The sequence below is a fragment of the Schistocerca nitens genome, chromosome 5, assembly GCF_023898315.1.
Source record: "Schistocerca nitens isolate TAMUIC-IGC-003100 chromosome 5, iqSchNite1.1, whole genome shotgun sequence".
In the NCBI taxonomy this organism is placed as follows: domain Eukaryota; kingdom Metazoa; phylum Arthropoda; class Insecta; order Orthoptera; family Acrididae; genus Schistocerca; species Schistocerca nitens.
In genome coordinates, this window is record NC_064618.1 from 853,215,631 (window position 1) to 853,231,809 (window position 16,179).

Consider the following 16,179-nt stretch of genomic DNA (forward strand, 5'->3'; position numbering starts at 1 on the left):
AGTGACTACTTGGCAGAAGGCCTGTGTCTGTTGTGTGGCTTCTGCAACTATAAACTCTGCCAGAGTCATCCCATCCCAGAAGTCCAACATAACCTCCAATCCCTACTTAAATCTTTAGCACTTCCCAAAACCTCTCTTCTGAATCCATTTCCCTCCTCACTCCTATTATATCCTGCACACCCACCTTATACATGCTCCCCAAAATCTACAAACCCAACAATTCTGGGTGCCCCATTGTAGCAGGTTGTTGTACACTGAAAAATTACGCTCCTCATTGTCCAACACTTCCCAGCCAGTTTCCAGAAATCTAGCCTCCCATGCCAAAGATCCCATACACTTCTTTCAACAATTCTCCACCAGTGTACCTCCTGGATCCCTATTTGTCACCGTTGATGCCACCTCCCTATACACCAATATCCGTCATGCCCATGGTCTTGCCACCATTGAACACTACCTCTCCCACCGTCCTTCACACTCCAAACTCATTACACCATTCTTCATACACCTTACTAACTGTATCCTAACACACAACTACTTCTCCTTTGAAGAGAAGATATACAAACAAATTCGCTGCGCAGTCATGGACACCAACATGGCACTATCATATGGCAACCCAACGAAACCTTTCTGCCCTCCCAAAACCCCCAACCTGTGCTCTTTTTCAGATACACTGATGATATCTTCATGATCAGGCCTCAGGGCTAATACACCCTATCCTCATTCCTTTGCAATCTCAACACCTTTCCACTTCACCACTTCCTCCTCAACCAAGCATGCCACCTTCCTTGACATGACCTCTTCCTCTCTGTTGTCTCCATCCACACCTCTGTGAACATTAAACCCACCAACTATCAACAGCACCTGCATTTCCACAGCTGCCATCCCTTCCACACAAAAAAAAAATCCTCCCATACAACCTTGTCGCACAGGGGCGGAGAATCTGCAGCGACAAGAACTCTCTAGCCCAGTATGCTGAAGGTCTCACATAGGCCTTCACAGACAGACAATACCTCTCTACCTAGCCCACAAATAGATTTCCTGTGCCATATCCCACAACACCCCCCCCCCCTCCCACCAACCCCAAGGATCGGGTAGTGCCCCCTTCAATGCCCAGTACCACCACTGACTGGAAAAACTGAACCACATCATTCATCAGGGCTTTGAACATCTATCTTCATGCCCTGAAATGAGGTACGTTGTACCCAAAATCCTACCCTCCCTTCCTACTGTGGTGTTCCGACACCTATCCAACCCCCACAACTTCCTAGTCCATCCATATACCACTCCCAGTCCCAGCCCCTTGCCACAGGGATGCCTGTGGAAGATGCAGGTGCATGTCCTGCCCAATCCACCCACCCAGCAGTTCCTATTTCAGTCATATCACAGGCTGATCCTACCCCTTCAGAGGCCAGGCCACCTGTTCAAGCAGCCTATTGATACAGCAGCTCTGTTACAACCATTGCACAGCATTTTATATTGGCATGACTACCAATCAGCTGTCAACAGGATGAATGGCCACTGAAAAACTGTGGCCTAGTGCAAAATGAGCCCTGTGGCACAACATGCAGCTGAACATAACATGCTTGATTTCAATGGCTGCTTCATAACCCAGGCCATCTGGATTCTCTCCTTCCCCTCCAGCTTTTCTGAATTGTGCAGGTGGGAGTTATCCTTACGACACATTCTCCGCTCCTGAAATTATCCTGTCCTCAACCTACAGTAACCCACACCTAAACCCTCCAAACCCCCCCCCCCCACACACACAACACACACACACACACACACACACACACACACACACACACACACACACACACACACACCCCTTCATCTCCCACAGCCTCCCGAAACTCTACCCTCTGCCATCCAGTTACTGTGCATGCTCTGCCAGACAGTACTTTTCTGTTCCCCCACTTGTACCTTGTTACTCCTCCCCCTTCCTCGCTTCACTGCGGATTGCTGCTTTCATTCAAGACAACAGCTGCATTCTGGCCATAGTGGCTAGAAATAGCGGTCATGTGTGCATGAGGTTGTTAGATTTTGTGTGTGTGTTTTTCCTTTTCTGAAGAAGGCTTTGCCCAAAAGCTCAATTTGTAATACTTTTTTAGCCTGTCTGCATCTCAGTGTGTCATCTTTGTTGTGAGGAGCTAGGTATCCTTTTCATAATATTGTTGGAAAGAAAGTTATTTATTTTGGAATACGTTAATGGAGAAGCTTCCTAAATATCTCAATAATGTCTAGATATCCAATAAAGTAATGCAGTTATAAATTAAATACAACATATTTTTTGGCATTAAAATTGTGAGATAGAAGCAATTTACGACACTTCATGAGAATAAAAGAGTCAAGAGAGAAAAATATATGATTTAAGGATTAAAGGATGGGGTGGTACTGGATTGTCTGGAGACTTGTAGAAACTTATAGAAATTGAGAAAAGTTTACCATTGTCAGAAGCTGAAAATAATTGCTGGGATATAACAAAAACAAATACAATGTGTGGAGATTTTAGGGAAAAAGAGTAAGTAAACAGCTACTGCAGTACAGCAGGAAATATATTTTGTGCTAGATATTACATTATGGAATTCCCTTTCAACCTATTCTACTCCATTCTCCTTGACACGTAGCCTTGAATAACTTTCTGACCATCTTCTGGAGTAGTCTCATTTTGCCAGGAAAAAAAAAACAACAACAACAACAACAACCTGAATTCTGATACATGGTGAGTCTTTCAGCTTGTTTATCTGTCTGTCAGTCTGTTTAAACCAAATGAGAATTTCTTGAAATTCGTTTTTTTAATTATAGGGTGGTATTAATTTACTACATTTCCAGTGTTTTAACCCATGAATATATTTCTGTTCCTTAGATGTAAAGATGCTGAATTTGTTTGTTTTTAGTGCAAAAAAGAAACAATTTAAATCAAACAATGGAAAATCCAGGATGGAATGTAACAATACTAGAGAAGGAAAGTTGCCACTCACCATATAGCGGAGATGCTGAGTCGCGATAGGCACAACAAAAAGATTCACACAATTATAGCTTTCCTACCATTAAGGCCTTTGTGAGCAGTAGACACACATCCTTCATCTCAATGACTGCTTCACAGCCTGTGCCATATGGATCCTTCCCATCAGCACCAACTTTTCTGAATTGCGCAGGTGGGAACTTCCCCTGCAATTCATCCTACATTCCCATAACCCTCCTGGCCTCAACCTTCGTTAGTCACTGTCCTCACACATCCAGCCCCCTTTCTGACCCATTCTAGCACTGCACAGCCATCGTTTCACTGCCACACCCAGTCTTTTAATTTCTTTTTATTTCTCTCCTTTCAGCTATTTACCCCCTTCCCCCCTCCGCATCTTCCTCCTCCTTACCTCCACCCAGTCGCCACTCCCATCATGCACTGGTGCTGCTGCTCGCAGTGTGGTTTCAGCTCTCTGAGACTGCAGACGTGTGTGCAAGTTGTGTTTGCGTGAGAGTGGGTGTACATGTGCGTATGTGTGTATGTGTGTCTACTGCTGACAAACGCCTTAATAGGCGAAAGCTATAATTGTGTGAATCTTTTTGTTGTGACTATCACGACTCAGCATCTCCGCTATATATAAAGAAATAATTTATGTTGAGTACTTCAGTAAAAATATGATTTTAATATTGATAGTTATTAACATCTTTCCAATAACCAGTGAAACTGTAGACCTATACATAACTGACCTTCAGCATAAGTTAGTTTCTTTGTTTCATGTTCTGTGGGTCATTTTGCACAACAAATTGTAATAATGTGGAATGAGTTATTTTACATACACATTGCAAATTAATTCATAAATATGGCTAACTGCTAAACTTTTTTATAAGTTTTTTATTTATTTGTTTGTTTTATTTTACCTTTCTTATTTTATTTTTTCAAACATAGAGATGCGAGTTAGTAGTTCCTACCCACCAACTTTTACACGCTACAGTAATAGAAATTCTTCTGCCAAATAGGAGGAGTTGTGAAGGATAAACTTCTACAGTTTGTTTTCAAATTTCCCGTTGCTGTCTGTCAAACATTTTGTACCCCTGAGTTAGTGATCAAAAAATACACTAGTAGTTACAGTATTGCACTCCCCTTTTCGTACTAAAGACAACCTTAATGTGGAGGGATGAATGTAATTCCTCGTTTTGGCATTGTAATTATGAACATCGTTGTTCCTTTTGAACTGCTGTCGATTAGTTACAACAAAGTTCATGATGGAATAAATATACTGTGAAGAAATAGTCAGAAAGCACATCTCCTTAAACATCTTGTAGGAAATTATTGTGGGTGACCACCACATATTATTCTTACAGCATGTTTTTGAACTGTGGAGGCTTTCTTTCTTAAAAATGAGTTACCCCAGAACATTCTTTGACATGACATTATTGAACGAAAATATGCAAAATATGTGAACTTACTGATTTGTTTCTCCCCAACATTTGCAATGATTGTAAGTGTAAATTTGGCTGAACTAAGCTGTTGCTGTTGTTGTGGTCTTCAGTCCCGAGACTGGTTTGATGCAGCTCTCCATGCTACTCTATCTTGTGCCAGCTTTTTTATCTCCCAGTATTTACTGCAACTTACATCCTTCTGAGTCTGCTTAGTGTATTCATTTCTTGGTCTCCCTCTATGATTTTTACCCTCCACACTGCCCTCCAATGCTAAATTTGTGATCCCCTGATGCCTCAGAACATGTCCTACCAACCGGTCCCTTCTTCTTGTCAAGTTGTGCCACAAACTCCTCTTCTTGCCAATTCTATTCAATACCTCCTCATTAGTTATGTGATCTACCCATCTAATCTTCAGCATTCTTCTGTAGCACCACATTTCGAAAGCTTCTATTCTCTTCTTGTCCAAATTATTTATCGTCCATGTTTCACTTCCATACATGGCTACACTCCATACAAATACTTTCAGAAATGACTTCCTGACACTTAAATATATACTCGATGTTAACAAATTTCTCTTCTTCAGAAACACTTTCCTTGCCATTGCCAGTCTACATTTTATATCCTCTCCACTTCGACCATCATCAGTTATTTTGCTCCCCAAATAGCAAAACTCCTTTACTACTTTAAGTGTCTCATTTCCTAATCTAATTCCCTCAGCATCACCCGACTTAATTTGACTACATCCCATTATCCTCATTTTGCTTTTGTTGATGTTCATCTTATATCCTCCTTTCAAGACACTGTCCATTCTGTTCAACTGCTCTTCCAAGTCCTTTGCCGTCTCTGACAGAATTACAATGTTATCGGCTAACCTCAAAGTTTTTATTTCTTCTCCATGCATTTTAATACCTACTCCAAATTTTTCTTTTGTTTCCTTTACTGCTTGCTCAATATACAAATTGAATAACACCGGGGAGAGTCTACAACCTTGTCTCACTCCCTTCCCAACCGCGCTTCCCTGTCATGCCCCTCGACTCTTATAACTACCATCTGGTTTCTGTACAAATTGTTAATAGCCTTTTGCTCCCTGTATTTTAACCCTGCCACCTTCAGAATTTGAAAGAGAGTATTCCAGTCAAGATTGTGAAAAGCTTTCTCTAAGTCTACAAATGCTAGAAACGTAGGTTTGCCTTTCCTTAATCTTTCTTCTAAGATAAGTCGTAGGATCAGTATTGCCTCACGTGTTCCAATATTTCTACGGAATCCAAACTGATCTTCCCTGAGGTCGGCTTCTACCAGTTTTTCCATTTGTCTCTAAAGAATTCGTGCTAGTTTTTTGTAGCTGTGACTTATTAATCTGATATTTCGGTAATTTTCACATCTGTCAACACTTGCTTTCTTTGGGATTGGAATTATTATTTTCTTCTTGACGTCTGAGGGAATTTCACCTGTCTCATACATCTTGCTCACCAGATGGTAGAGTTTTGTAAGGACTGACTCTCACAAAGCCGTCAGTAGTTCTAATGGAACGTTGTCTTCTCCCGGGGCCCTATTTCGACTGAGGTCTTTCAGTGCTCTGTCAAACTCTTCACACAGTATCGTATCTCCCATTTCATCTTTGTCTACATCCTCTTCCATTTCCATAATATTATCCTCAAGTACATTGCCCTTGTATAGACCCTCTATATACTCCCTCCACCTTTCTGCTTTCCCTTCTTTGCTTAGAACTGGGTTTCCATCTGAGCTCTTGATATTCATACAAGTGGCTATCTTTTCTCAAAAGGTCTCTTTAATTTTCCTGTGGGCAGGATCTATCTTACCCCTAGTAAGATAAGCCTCTACATCCTTACATTTGTCCTTTAGCCATCCCTGCTTAGCCATTTTGCACTTCCTGTCGATTTCATTTTTGAGACGTTTGTATTCCTTTTTGCCTGCTTCATTTACTGCGTTTTTATATTCTCTCCTTTCATCAATTAAATTCAATATTTCTTCTGTTACCCAAGGATTTCTACTAGCCCTTGTCTTTTTACCTACTTGATCCTCTGCTGCCTTCACTACTTCATCCCTCAGAGCTACCCATTCTTCTTCTGCTGTATTTCTTTCCCCCATTCGTGTCAATTGTTCCCTTATGCTCTCCCTGAAACTCTGTACAACCTCTGGTTTAGTCAGTTTATCCAGGTCCCATATCCTTAAATTCCCACCTTTTTGCAGTTTCTTCAGTTTTAATCTACAGTTCATAACCAATAGATCGTGGTCAGAGTCCACATCTGCCCCTGGAAATGTCTTACAGTTTAAAACCTGGTTCCTAAATCTCTGTCTTACCATTATATAATCTATCTGATACCTTTTAGTATCTCCAGGCTTCTTCCATGTATACAACCTTCTTTTATGATTCTTGAACCAAGTGTTAGCTATGATTAAGTTATGCTTTGTGCAAAATTCTACCAGACGGCTTCCTCTTTCGTTTCTTACCCCCAATCCATATTCACCTACTATGTTTTCTTCTCTCCCTTTTCCTACTCTCGAATTCCAGTCACCCATTACTATTAAATTTTCATCTCCCTTCAGTACCTGAATAATTTCTTTTATCTCATCATACATTTCATCAATTTCTTCATCATCTGCAGAGCTATTTGGCATATAAACTTGTACTACTGTAGTAGGCATGGGCTTTGTGTCTATCTTGGCCACTATAATGCGTTCACTATGTTGTTTGTAGTAGCTTACCCGCACTCCTATTTTTTTTATTCATTATTAAACCTACTCCTGCATTACCCCTATTTGATTTTGTATTTATAACCCTGTATTTACCTGACCAAAAGTCTTGTTCCTCCTGCCACCAAACTTCACTAATTCCCACTATATCTAACTTTAACCTAGCCATTTCCCTTTTTAAATTTTCTAACCTACCTGCTGGATTAAGTGATCTGACATTCCACACTCCAATCCATAGAACGCCAGTTTTCTTTCTCCTGATAAAGATGTCCTCTCGAGTAGTCCCCGCCCGGATATCCGAATGGGGGACTATTTTACCTCCGGTATATTTTACCCTAGAGGACTCCATCATCATTTAACCATACAGTAAAGCTGCATGCCCTCGGGAAAAATTACAGCTGTAGTTTCCCCTTGCTTTCAGCCGTTCGCAGTACTGGCACAGCAACACCATTTTGGTTGGTGTTACAAGGCCAGATCAGTGAATCATCCAGACTGTTGCCCCTGCAACTACTGAAAAGCTTGCTGCCCCTCTAGAGGAACCACATGATTGTCTGGCCTTTCAACAGATACCCCTCCGTTGTGGTTGCACCTACGGTACAGCCATCTGTATCGCTGAGACATGCAAGCCTCCCCACCAATGGCAAGGTCCATGGTTCATGGAGAAAGTTGTTTTAGGAGTTACAAAATGTAATTTTTCCAGTTAAAATTCTCATCAATAAGAGCATCAAATCTTTTTGAAGTTTCTACTCTGTTTATTGTTTCCTCCACATGTGTCGCACTTATCATTGGTATATAATGTAAATCGATAGATAAAAGTCTACTCTCCAAGTGGCAGCAGGGAAACACACACACAGAAGGGTTTAACTTTTACAAGCCTTCGGAGCCAGTGGGTCCTGCTTCTGGCAGAAAAGCTGGAGGGGAAGGAAGAGGGGCGAAGGAGAAAGACTGGAACTGTACCCCTCTCCCTAAACCCCTCCAGTCCTTTTCCTTCACCCCTCTTCCTTTCCCTTCAACTCTTCTGCCAGAAGAAGAAGGCACTGGCTCCGAAAGCTTGTAAAAGTTAAACACTCTTGTGTGTGTGTTCCCCTGCCACCACTTGGTGAATAGATTTTTTATCTATCCATCTACATTATATGAATATAATAGAGGGAAACATTCCACTTGGGAAAAATATATCTAAAAACAAAGATTATGTGACTTACCAAACGAAAGCGGTGGCAGGTTGATAGACACACAAACATACTCACAAAATTCAAGCTTTCACAACCAACGGTTGCTTCACCAGGAAAGAGAGAAGGAGAGGGAAAGACGAAAGGATGTGGGTTTTAAGGGAGAGGGTAAGGAGTCATTCCAATCCCAGGAGCAGAAAGACTTACCTTAGGGGGACTTACCTTAGGAATGACTCCTTACCCTCTCCCTTAAAACCCACATCCTTTTGTCTTTCCCTCTCCTTCCCTCTTTCCTGACGAAGCAACCATTGGTTGCGAAAGCTTGAATTTTGTGTGTATGTTTGTGTTTGTTTGTGTGTCTATCAACCTGCCAGTGCTTTCATTTGGTAAGTCACATCATCTTTGTTTTTATATATCTAAAACAAAGATGATGTGACTTACCAAACGAAAGCACTGGCAGGTCGATAGACACACAAACAAACACAAACATATATATTTTTCCCACGTGGAATGTTTCCCTTTATTATATTCATATCATCTTTGTTTTTTGATACATCTACATTATATTGTCAATAATTGATTATTTTTGTTGTTTGATTAATGGTATAGTACCCCTAGATGTGCAGAGCTCAATATGTTGTGTATTTTCATAATTGAGAGTGAGACCATTCGCAGAAAACCAGTTAATGAAATTTTAATAACTTTGTATCTCATCTCTTCTGTTTCTGTATGTGTGCTTGGATTGATTACAGTATTAGTTTCAGTTGCAAAAAGAAATAATTCTGCTTGTTGTATATCAGTTAGAAGATCATTTACATGTATGAGCAACAGTAGTAGATGTAAGATGGAGCCTTGGGGAACCCCATAGCCAATTTCCCGCCAGTCAAAATAATGTCCCCAGTCTACTTTTGTAGAGTGACTAAGTACAACTTTCTGCATTCTTTTAGATGGATGTGTATTATCCATTGGTTGACTAAATCAGTTTATCAGGGAGAATACTGTGAATCACACAATCAAGTGCCTTGATAGGTTACAAGAAATACCAACCACTGCTGTTTTATTATTTATTGCTTGTAAAGTTTGCTGGGTCAGCATATGGATGGCATTCTGAAATCAAAACTGCTATTTCCTGAGGATATTATTGTTGCTCACATGAAATATTATTATTCTGTAGGGTGTCCGTAAAGTCTGGGTGTATAGGGAACTCTAATAAATAATAATAATAAATCACATTTTACTTACTTTAATGTCAGTAAATAATATTTTCAACATGATCTCTGTGCTTTTCAGTGCTTTTTATTGCAAGATTAAGATGAACTCGATGGAATAGATCTGCATTGCTGCCAGTTTTAGCACACTGATTGCTTACGCATTCTATCAGGTGCATATGTCTGTCAGGGTCATCTTTATGTAAGTGATGCAATATCTGGAACTTGCACAGATGAAATCTCTCCTCTGCCAGGATTTTGTGGATAGTTGACCTTGGAACACCCAACTCCATACATACTCAATGAAGCGATTTATTTGGACTAGCATAAATCTTGGCCAAGACACCCTCTTTTGTATCGTCTGAAGTCTTTGGCTTTCTGGAATGGGACTTGTCCAACATGCTGCCTGTTCATTAAACTGTGAGATTAATTTCCCAGTGGAAGTAAAACAAAAGGTTGGCAATGAGGGTGTCGAAGGTAAAATTCTACTGCAATTTTGTGATATGACCATTCTTCTTGTCCACTTAAGACTACCAACTCCACTGATTCTTCATTATACAGAGCCACCATTCAGTCTGGAAAAAAAATATTAGAATGTATTGGATTTTTATTTATTTATTAATATTTATAAAGTATAAAATATTTCTGAGACTTTATTAGAATTCCCTATGTATCCTGACTTGGAGAATACCCTGGCGAATACATCACCACCTAAAACATTGTAGAAAATGATATCTGCAGTGAAACAGATTCATAGTTACAGACATCTCTCCCATCAACTTTCTTAAATTGTGGTTTGACAATGGCATGTTTCAGTCTCTGGAAAAATGCCTTGAGTTAGTGATACCTTACATCTTTCAGATGAGACTGGAATTATTGTGCGGAAAGAAATCTTTAGCACTCTAGTGGAAGCACCATCAAAACCAGATGAGCTTTTATTCTTGAGAGAATATATAATTTTGTTAATTTCAGAAGGAGAAGTTGGTAATACATTAATATGATTGAATTTGATGAGAGTTACTTTTTCAACCTACTGCTGTGATTTTGCTCTTGAGCTGTTTGTACCTATACTTCCTACTGTATTTAAGAAATCATTATTAAGTATATTTGTTGCATGTGACTCATCATTTATAGCCCCTCCATTCAGATCAGTAGTGATATTATCCTTTTCTTTGGCTGGTTGTCCAGTCTCTCATTTCACTACATTCCATATGGCCAGTGTATGCTGTTGTGTGAATAACCTGTCCAGTTAGGGTTCATTATTTCTGTAATTACAAAGATAATGATTTCTTGTTCCAGAGCACTGCAGAAATGGCTTATGACATGCTTTCACCAGGACCAAGTGTTCGACGACGTCACAAGGGTACTAAAGGAAAGCGAAAAAGATACAGTCAACCTGCAGACATTAGAGAAGGGATGGCAAATGCTATAGTGCTTGTTAGAGAGGTACTAGTTATTGTTCTGTTCCTGTTCCTGCATTTATATTGATGTTTTTATTATGATTATTCAAAAACTGAAAAAATTAATAAAAATGCTTTCTCAGAAAATTATTTTGAACAATTAGTTCATGAGCCCACTCGATGCGTAAATGGTTGCAAAAGCATACTTGACCTTTTAGTAACAAATAATCCTGGACAAATAGTGAGTTTCGTGACGAATACAGGGATTAGTGACCACAAGGCAGTTGCTGCTAGGCTGAATGCCGTAACACCTACAACCATCAAAAAGAAACACAAAGTATGCCTATTTAAAAAATCTAATAAAAATGCTCTTAATGCCTTTTTAAGAGACAGTCTTCACTCCTCCCATCTGATCATGTAAGCATAGAAAAGTTGTGGAATGATTTCAAAAAGATAGTATCGATAGCAATTGAGAGATATATACCGCATAAATTAAAAGATGATGGTGCTGATCCCCCATGGTACACAAAACGGGTCAGATCACTGTTGCAGAAGCAGCAAAAAAAGCGTGTCAAATTTAAAAGAATGCAAAATCCCCAAGACTGGCAAAGTTTTGCAGAAGTTCGAAATATAGCGCGTACTTCAATGCAAGATGCTTTTAATAATATTCACAACGAAATTTTGTCTCGAAACCTGGCAGAAAACCCAAAGAGATTCTGCCCATACATAAAGCACAACAGTGGCAAGACGCAATCAATCTTTCACTGTGTGATAACAACGGTGAAGTCATTGATGACAGTGCCACTAAAGCAGAGTTATTAAACACGGTTTTCCAAAACTTGTTCACCAAAGAAGACGATGTAAATATTCCTGAATTCCAATCAAGAACAACTGCCAAGATGAGAAACATAGAAGTGGATATCCTCGGTGTCGTAAAGCAGCTTAAATCACTTACTACAGGCAAGACCTCCGGACCAGATTGTATACCAGACAGGTTCATTTCAGAATATGCTGATACAATAGCTCCATATTTAGCAATTATATACAACCGCTCGCTAACAGAAATAGCCATACCAAAAGACTTGAAAATTGCTCAAGTCACACCAATACCCTAAAAGGGAAGTAGGAGTAATCCACTGAATTACAGGCTCATATCACTAATGTCGATTTGCAGTAGGGTTTTGGAACATATACTATATTTGAACATTATGAAGTACTTCGAAGAAAACGATTTATTGACACACAGTCAGTACGGATTCAGAAAATATCGTTCTTGCGAAACACAACTATCTCTTCATACTCCTGAAGTAATGAGTGCTATCGACAGGGGATGTCAAATTGATTCCATATTTTTAGATTTCCAGAAGGGTTTCGACACTGTTTCTCACAAGCATCCTCTAACCAAACTGCGTGCCTATGGAATATCGCCTGAGTTGTGTGACTGGATTCTTGATTTCCTGTCAGAAAGGTCACAGTTCATAGTAATAGATGGAAAGCCATTGAGTAAAACAAAAGTAAATATCTGGCATTCCCAGGGAAGTGTTCTAGGCCCTCTATTGTTCCTGATCTATATTTACAACATAGGAGACAATCTGAGTAGCTGTCTTAGATTGTTTGCAGATGATGCTGTCATTTACCATCTTGAAAAGTCATCAGATGACCAAAACGAACTGCAAAATGATTTAGATAATATATGTGTATGGTGCGAAAAGTGGAAATTGACGCTGAATAAAGAAAAGTGTGAAGTTATTCACATGAGTACTAAAAGAAATCTGCTAAATTTCGATTATGCGATAAGTCACACAAATCTGAAGGCTGTAAATTCAACTAAATACTTAGGGATTACAATTACAAATAACTTAATTTGTAACGATAACATAGATAATGTTGTGGGTAGAGCAAACCAAACTCTGTGACACTTAGAAGGTGCAAGAGGTCTACTAAAGAGACTTCTTACACTACGCTTGTCCGTCCTATTCTGGAGTATTGCTGTGTGGTGTGGGATCAGCATCAGATAGGACTGACAGATGACATCGAAAAAGTACATAGAAGGGCAGCTCATTTTGTATTATCATGAAATAGGGGAAATAGTCAAAGACATGATACATGAATTGGAGTGGCAATCATTAAAACAAAGGCGTTTTTTGTTGCGACAGGATCTTCTCATTAAATTTCAATCACCAGTTTTCTCCTCCAATTGTGAAAACATTCTGTTGGCCTCCACCTACATAGGGAGAAATGATCGTCACGATAAAAAAAGAGAAATGAGGGCTTGCACAGAAAAATTTAAGTGCTTATTTTTCCTGCGTGCCGTTGGAGAGTGGATCAGCAGAGAGACAGCTTGAAGGTGGTTCATTGAACCCTCTGCCAGGCACTTTATTGTTAATAGTAGAGTAATTACGTAGATGTAGATGAAAAAATTAAATCTCTTTAAATACAGAAGCACAATTTTCCCACATCCTTCAAATTTAATATTTTGACACATCAGTAAGAATGCTATGATAGTTTATAATTCTTGAAATTTAATATTTTGACGGTGCTGAGACTGGATTTTTAGGAGTGCTGTGGATGTTTACAATCCCATTTTCTAATGCTTTACACCTTAATTTTCAGGGATTAGGTGAGACTGCTCAAAATATTGTAAGAGTTGCTAGTGAAGAACATGAACAAAAGGGTATGTCAGGAGCTGTAGGTGGTGTACTACGGCAGATTCCTCCAACTGTTGTTAAACCCATCATTTTGGTTACTGAAGCAACAGCAAATGTTTTGGGTGGAATGCGAAGTCAGCTAGCACCTGATGCACGCAAGGAGGCTGTTGAAAAATGGCGAAGTGATGACTAAGTTTAAGGTAATAATTACATTCCATCATTGAAGCTTATCAGGTATTTAAAAATACCTAACTGTCAGATACTAGTGTAATATCACATGAAGGTCTGTTTGCTTTGCAATAACAGTACAAGAATACTCTTTTTACGTTCTCAGTATTTTTGTGTAGCTGTTGAGCAGTGAATTTTGAATATACATTTCTTGCAATTTTGTGTGGATGTGTGAAAGTTATTATAGTTGTGTTATTATCTGATAGTACTTTATTAACTACACTGTAGGAAATACGGCAACCAGCCACAAGTTTTTTTGTAATGATTTTAATGTATCATTACTAGTTCTGGACCTGAGCCCATTGTCACACAGTAGCATTGACTTCTTTACAAGTTTTACGTTTGTGCCCTAAAATATAACAAAGTTTTTGTGATTGCATAGTTTACAATCTGTTTTACATTTCTATGCAAAAATATAACAACGTTTTTTGTGATTACATAGATTTATACTTCTGTATGCTCTACACATTGTACTGACTTCATGGAAAAACAGAGTTTTGATTTCCTTTTACAATCCATGTTGATCAGTGAACTGAACAAAATAAAAGATGGCAAATGCAATTCTTTACATTGGCTGCTCATTTCATGTGCGAATGGGTGTGATACATGTACAGATATACAGACATGCAAATGTATGGTAAAGTGCCATATCAGACTGCATTTAGTTCAGTTCACTGATCAACATGGATTGTAGAAGAAAATCAAAACTTTGTCTTGTAATATGTAAAGGAGGACTTTTCATGAAGTAAGTACAATGTATAGAGGATATATAAGTGTACAACTATGTAATCACAAAAACTGTTTTATATTTTAGGACACAAATGTAAAACTTTCTAACACGTCAGTGTTAGTATTCAACAGTAGGGTCAGGCTCAGAACTAGTAATGGTGCAATATAATAATTTCAAAAAGCTTGTGACTGATTGCAGTATTTCCTACAGTGTCATTTATGAAAACAGCTGTGGTATTCTCTAACCAAAAAGGATAAAATAATTTTATAAGCTTTCCAGAAATCAACCATTGCTTAACAGAAAGGCATATAAAACATTATAATGGATGCTGATTTGGAGAAAGGAAATCATGACAGATACTAAAAAACCTGTAATTTTTGTCAAATGATCTCCTGTTTAACAAGTTTTTTTGTGATATTCTACAAGACAACTATTTTAAAGTGAAGTTATTATTTTTTGCAGTGAAAATTGTGCATGAACAATGTTTGAGGTACACTAAATTCTTCTGAACAAACAGGAGGTTATGTGTAGCAGAGCACTTCAGATATAGCTTTGCAGACATACTGAATTAACAGCCAACATTTAAGTTATGTAGGTACTAACAATTAGGTTTTTTTAAGATAGGTCAAATATGATATAGGTCAAATATGATAGCATAGCTTCAACAGAAATAGAGTGTCAACTGCTAGTCTTGGCACTGGAGGCCTCTAGTTTCTTAGTTTCTCCTTTATTCTAGTTTGACCCCTTCACTTCGAGATGTAAGTTTCCAGTCCCCCCTCCCCCTCTGGTGCATCCCCTCTTACTGAGCAGACCCCATTAAGTGGGTGGGGGGAATAATTGAAACACTGGCCAAAACATTGCATATGTTCTGAGTGACAAGCTAGTGTAAAGGATTTTATAGACAACTACTGTGGAAATTTGGGGACACGCACCACTGTTGATAGCTATGTGAGTTCTCTTTCTGTGTGTCTATTATTTGTTTGAAAGACTTGATTGATACTTGTTCCTTGTGAAGTCATTGTAGCGTAAGTTTCAGATATAGAGTTGTGTTCATGTCGAGAACAAAAGTCTCATACTGGAACCTGTCCCAGACCTAGGATTGGAGATGATAAATCAGTGGTTATGTAACAGTAATTATGTGTCTGTTGATTTAACCTAGGGATCATTACAGATGACTGAAAACAAGAAAAGATTTTTTATAGTAACATGTAAAATTTTTCATGATGTTTCAAGTATTGTGGGGCCAGCTGTGAGAGGGAATGATAGACTTACACTTTGAGGTGGTGGTGGGGTAATTGAGTTGATGATGTGTTAACATTAAAAGCCACACAAATAAGATTGGGTGGAAGTTAAAAGCTTAATATTTGATGAAAGTCACTGTGCTCCGAAAGTAGTTCATTAAAAAGTAATCATAGTGTTCTGGTTCCTGGGTTCAATCCCAGCCACTGTTTAAATTTTGAAGAAACGTCTTCAGCAATGGTGGACAAGGATTTTCAGCAGAAGAAATCACCCTATTTCTGCTAACAGTCCTGTTGAAGAGGGCAGATGGCAGAAAGAGCTTCAGGGCACCCTCTTGCCCTTTGGATAGGAGCTGCCCCTGAAAGGCAGAGGAATCAGCAATGATTAATGGCATGAGGATGCAAAAGCCTTGGAAACCACTGCATTAAAGACACTTCCTGT

The 16,179-nt window shown here is 38.9% G+C and overlaps 1 protein-coding gene across 1 annotated transcript in view; it reads left to right on the forward strand.

Moving 5' to 3' along the window:
* LOC126259239 (autophagy-related protein 2 homolog A) overlaps positions 1 to 16,179 on the forward strand; it is a 471,250-nt gene that overhangs the window by 431,732 nt on the left and 23,339 nt on the right. The window contains exons 35-36 of the mRNA XM_049955863.1: positions 10,793 to 10,939; positions 13,507 to 13,741. Of these exons, the coding sequence (XP_049811820.1) occupies positions 10,793 to 10,939; positions 13,507 to 13,734 (375 nt within the window). The 3' untranslated portion in view covers positions 13,735 to 13,741. The remainder of the gene's footprint in view (positions 1 to 10,792; positions 10,940 to 13,506; positions 13,742 to 16,179) is intronic.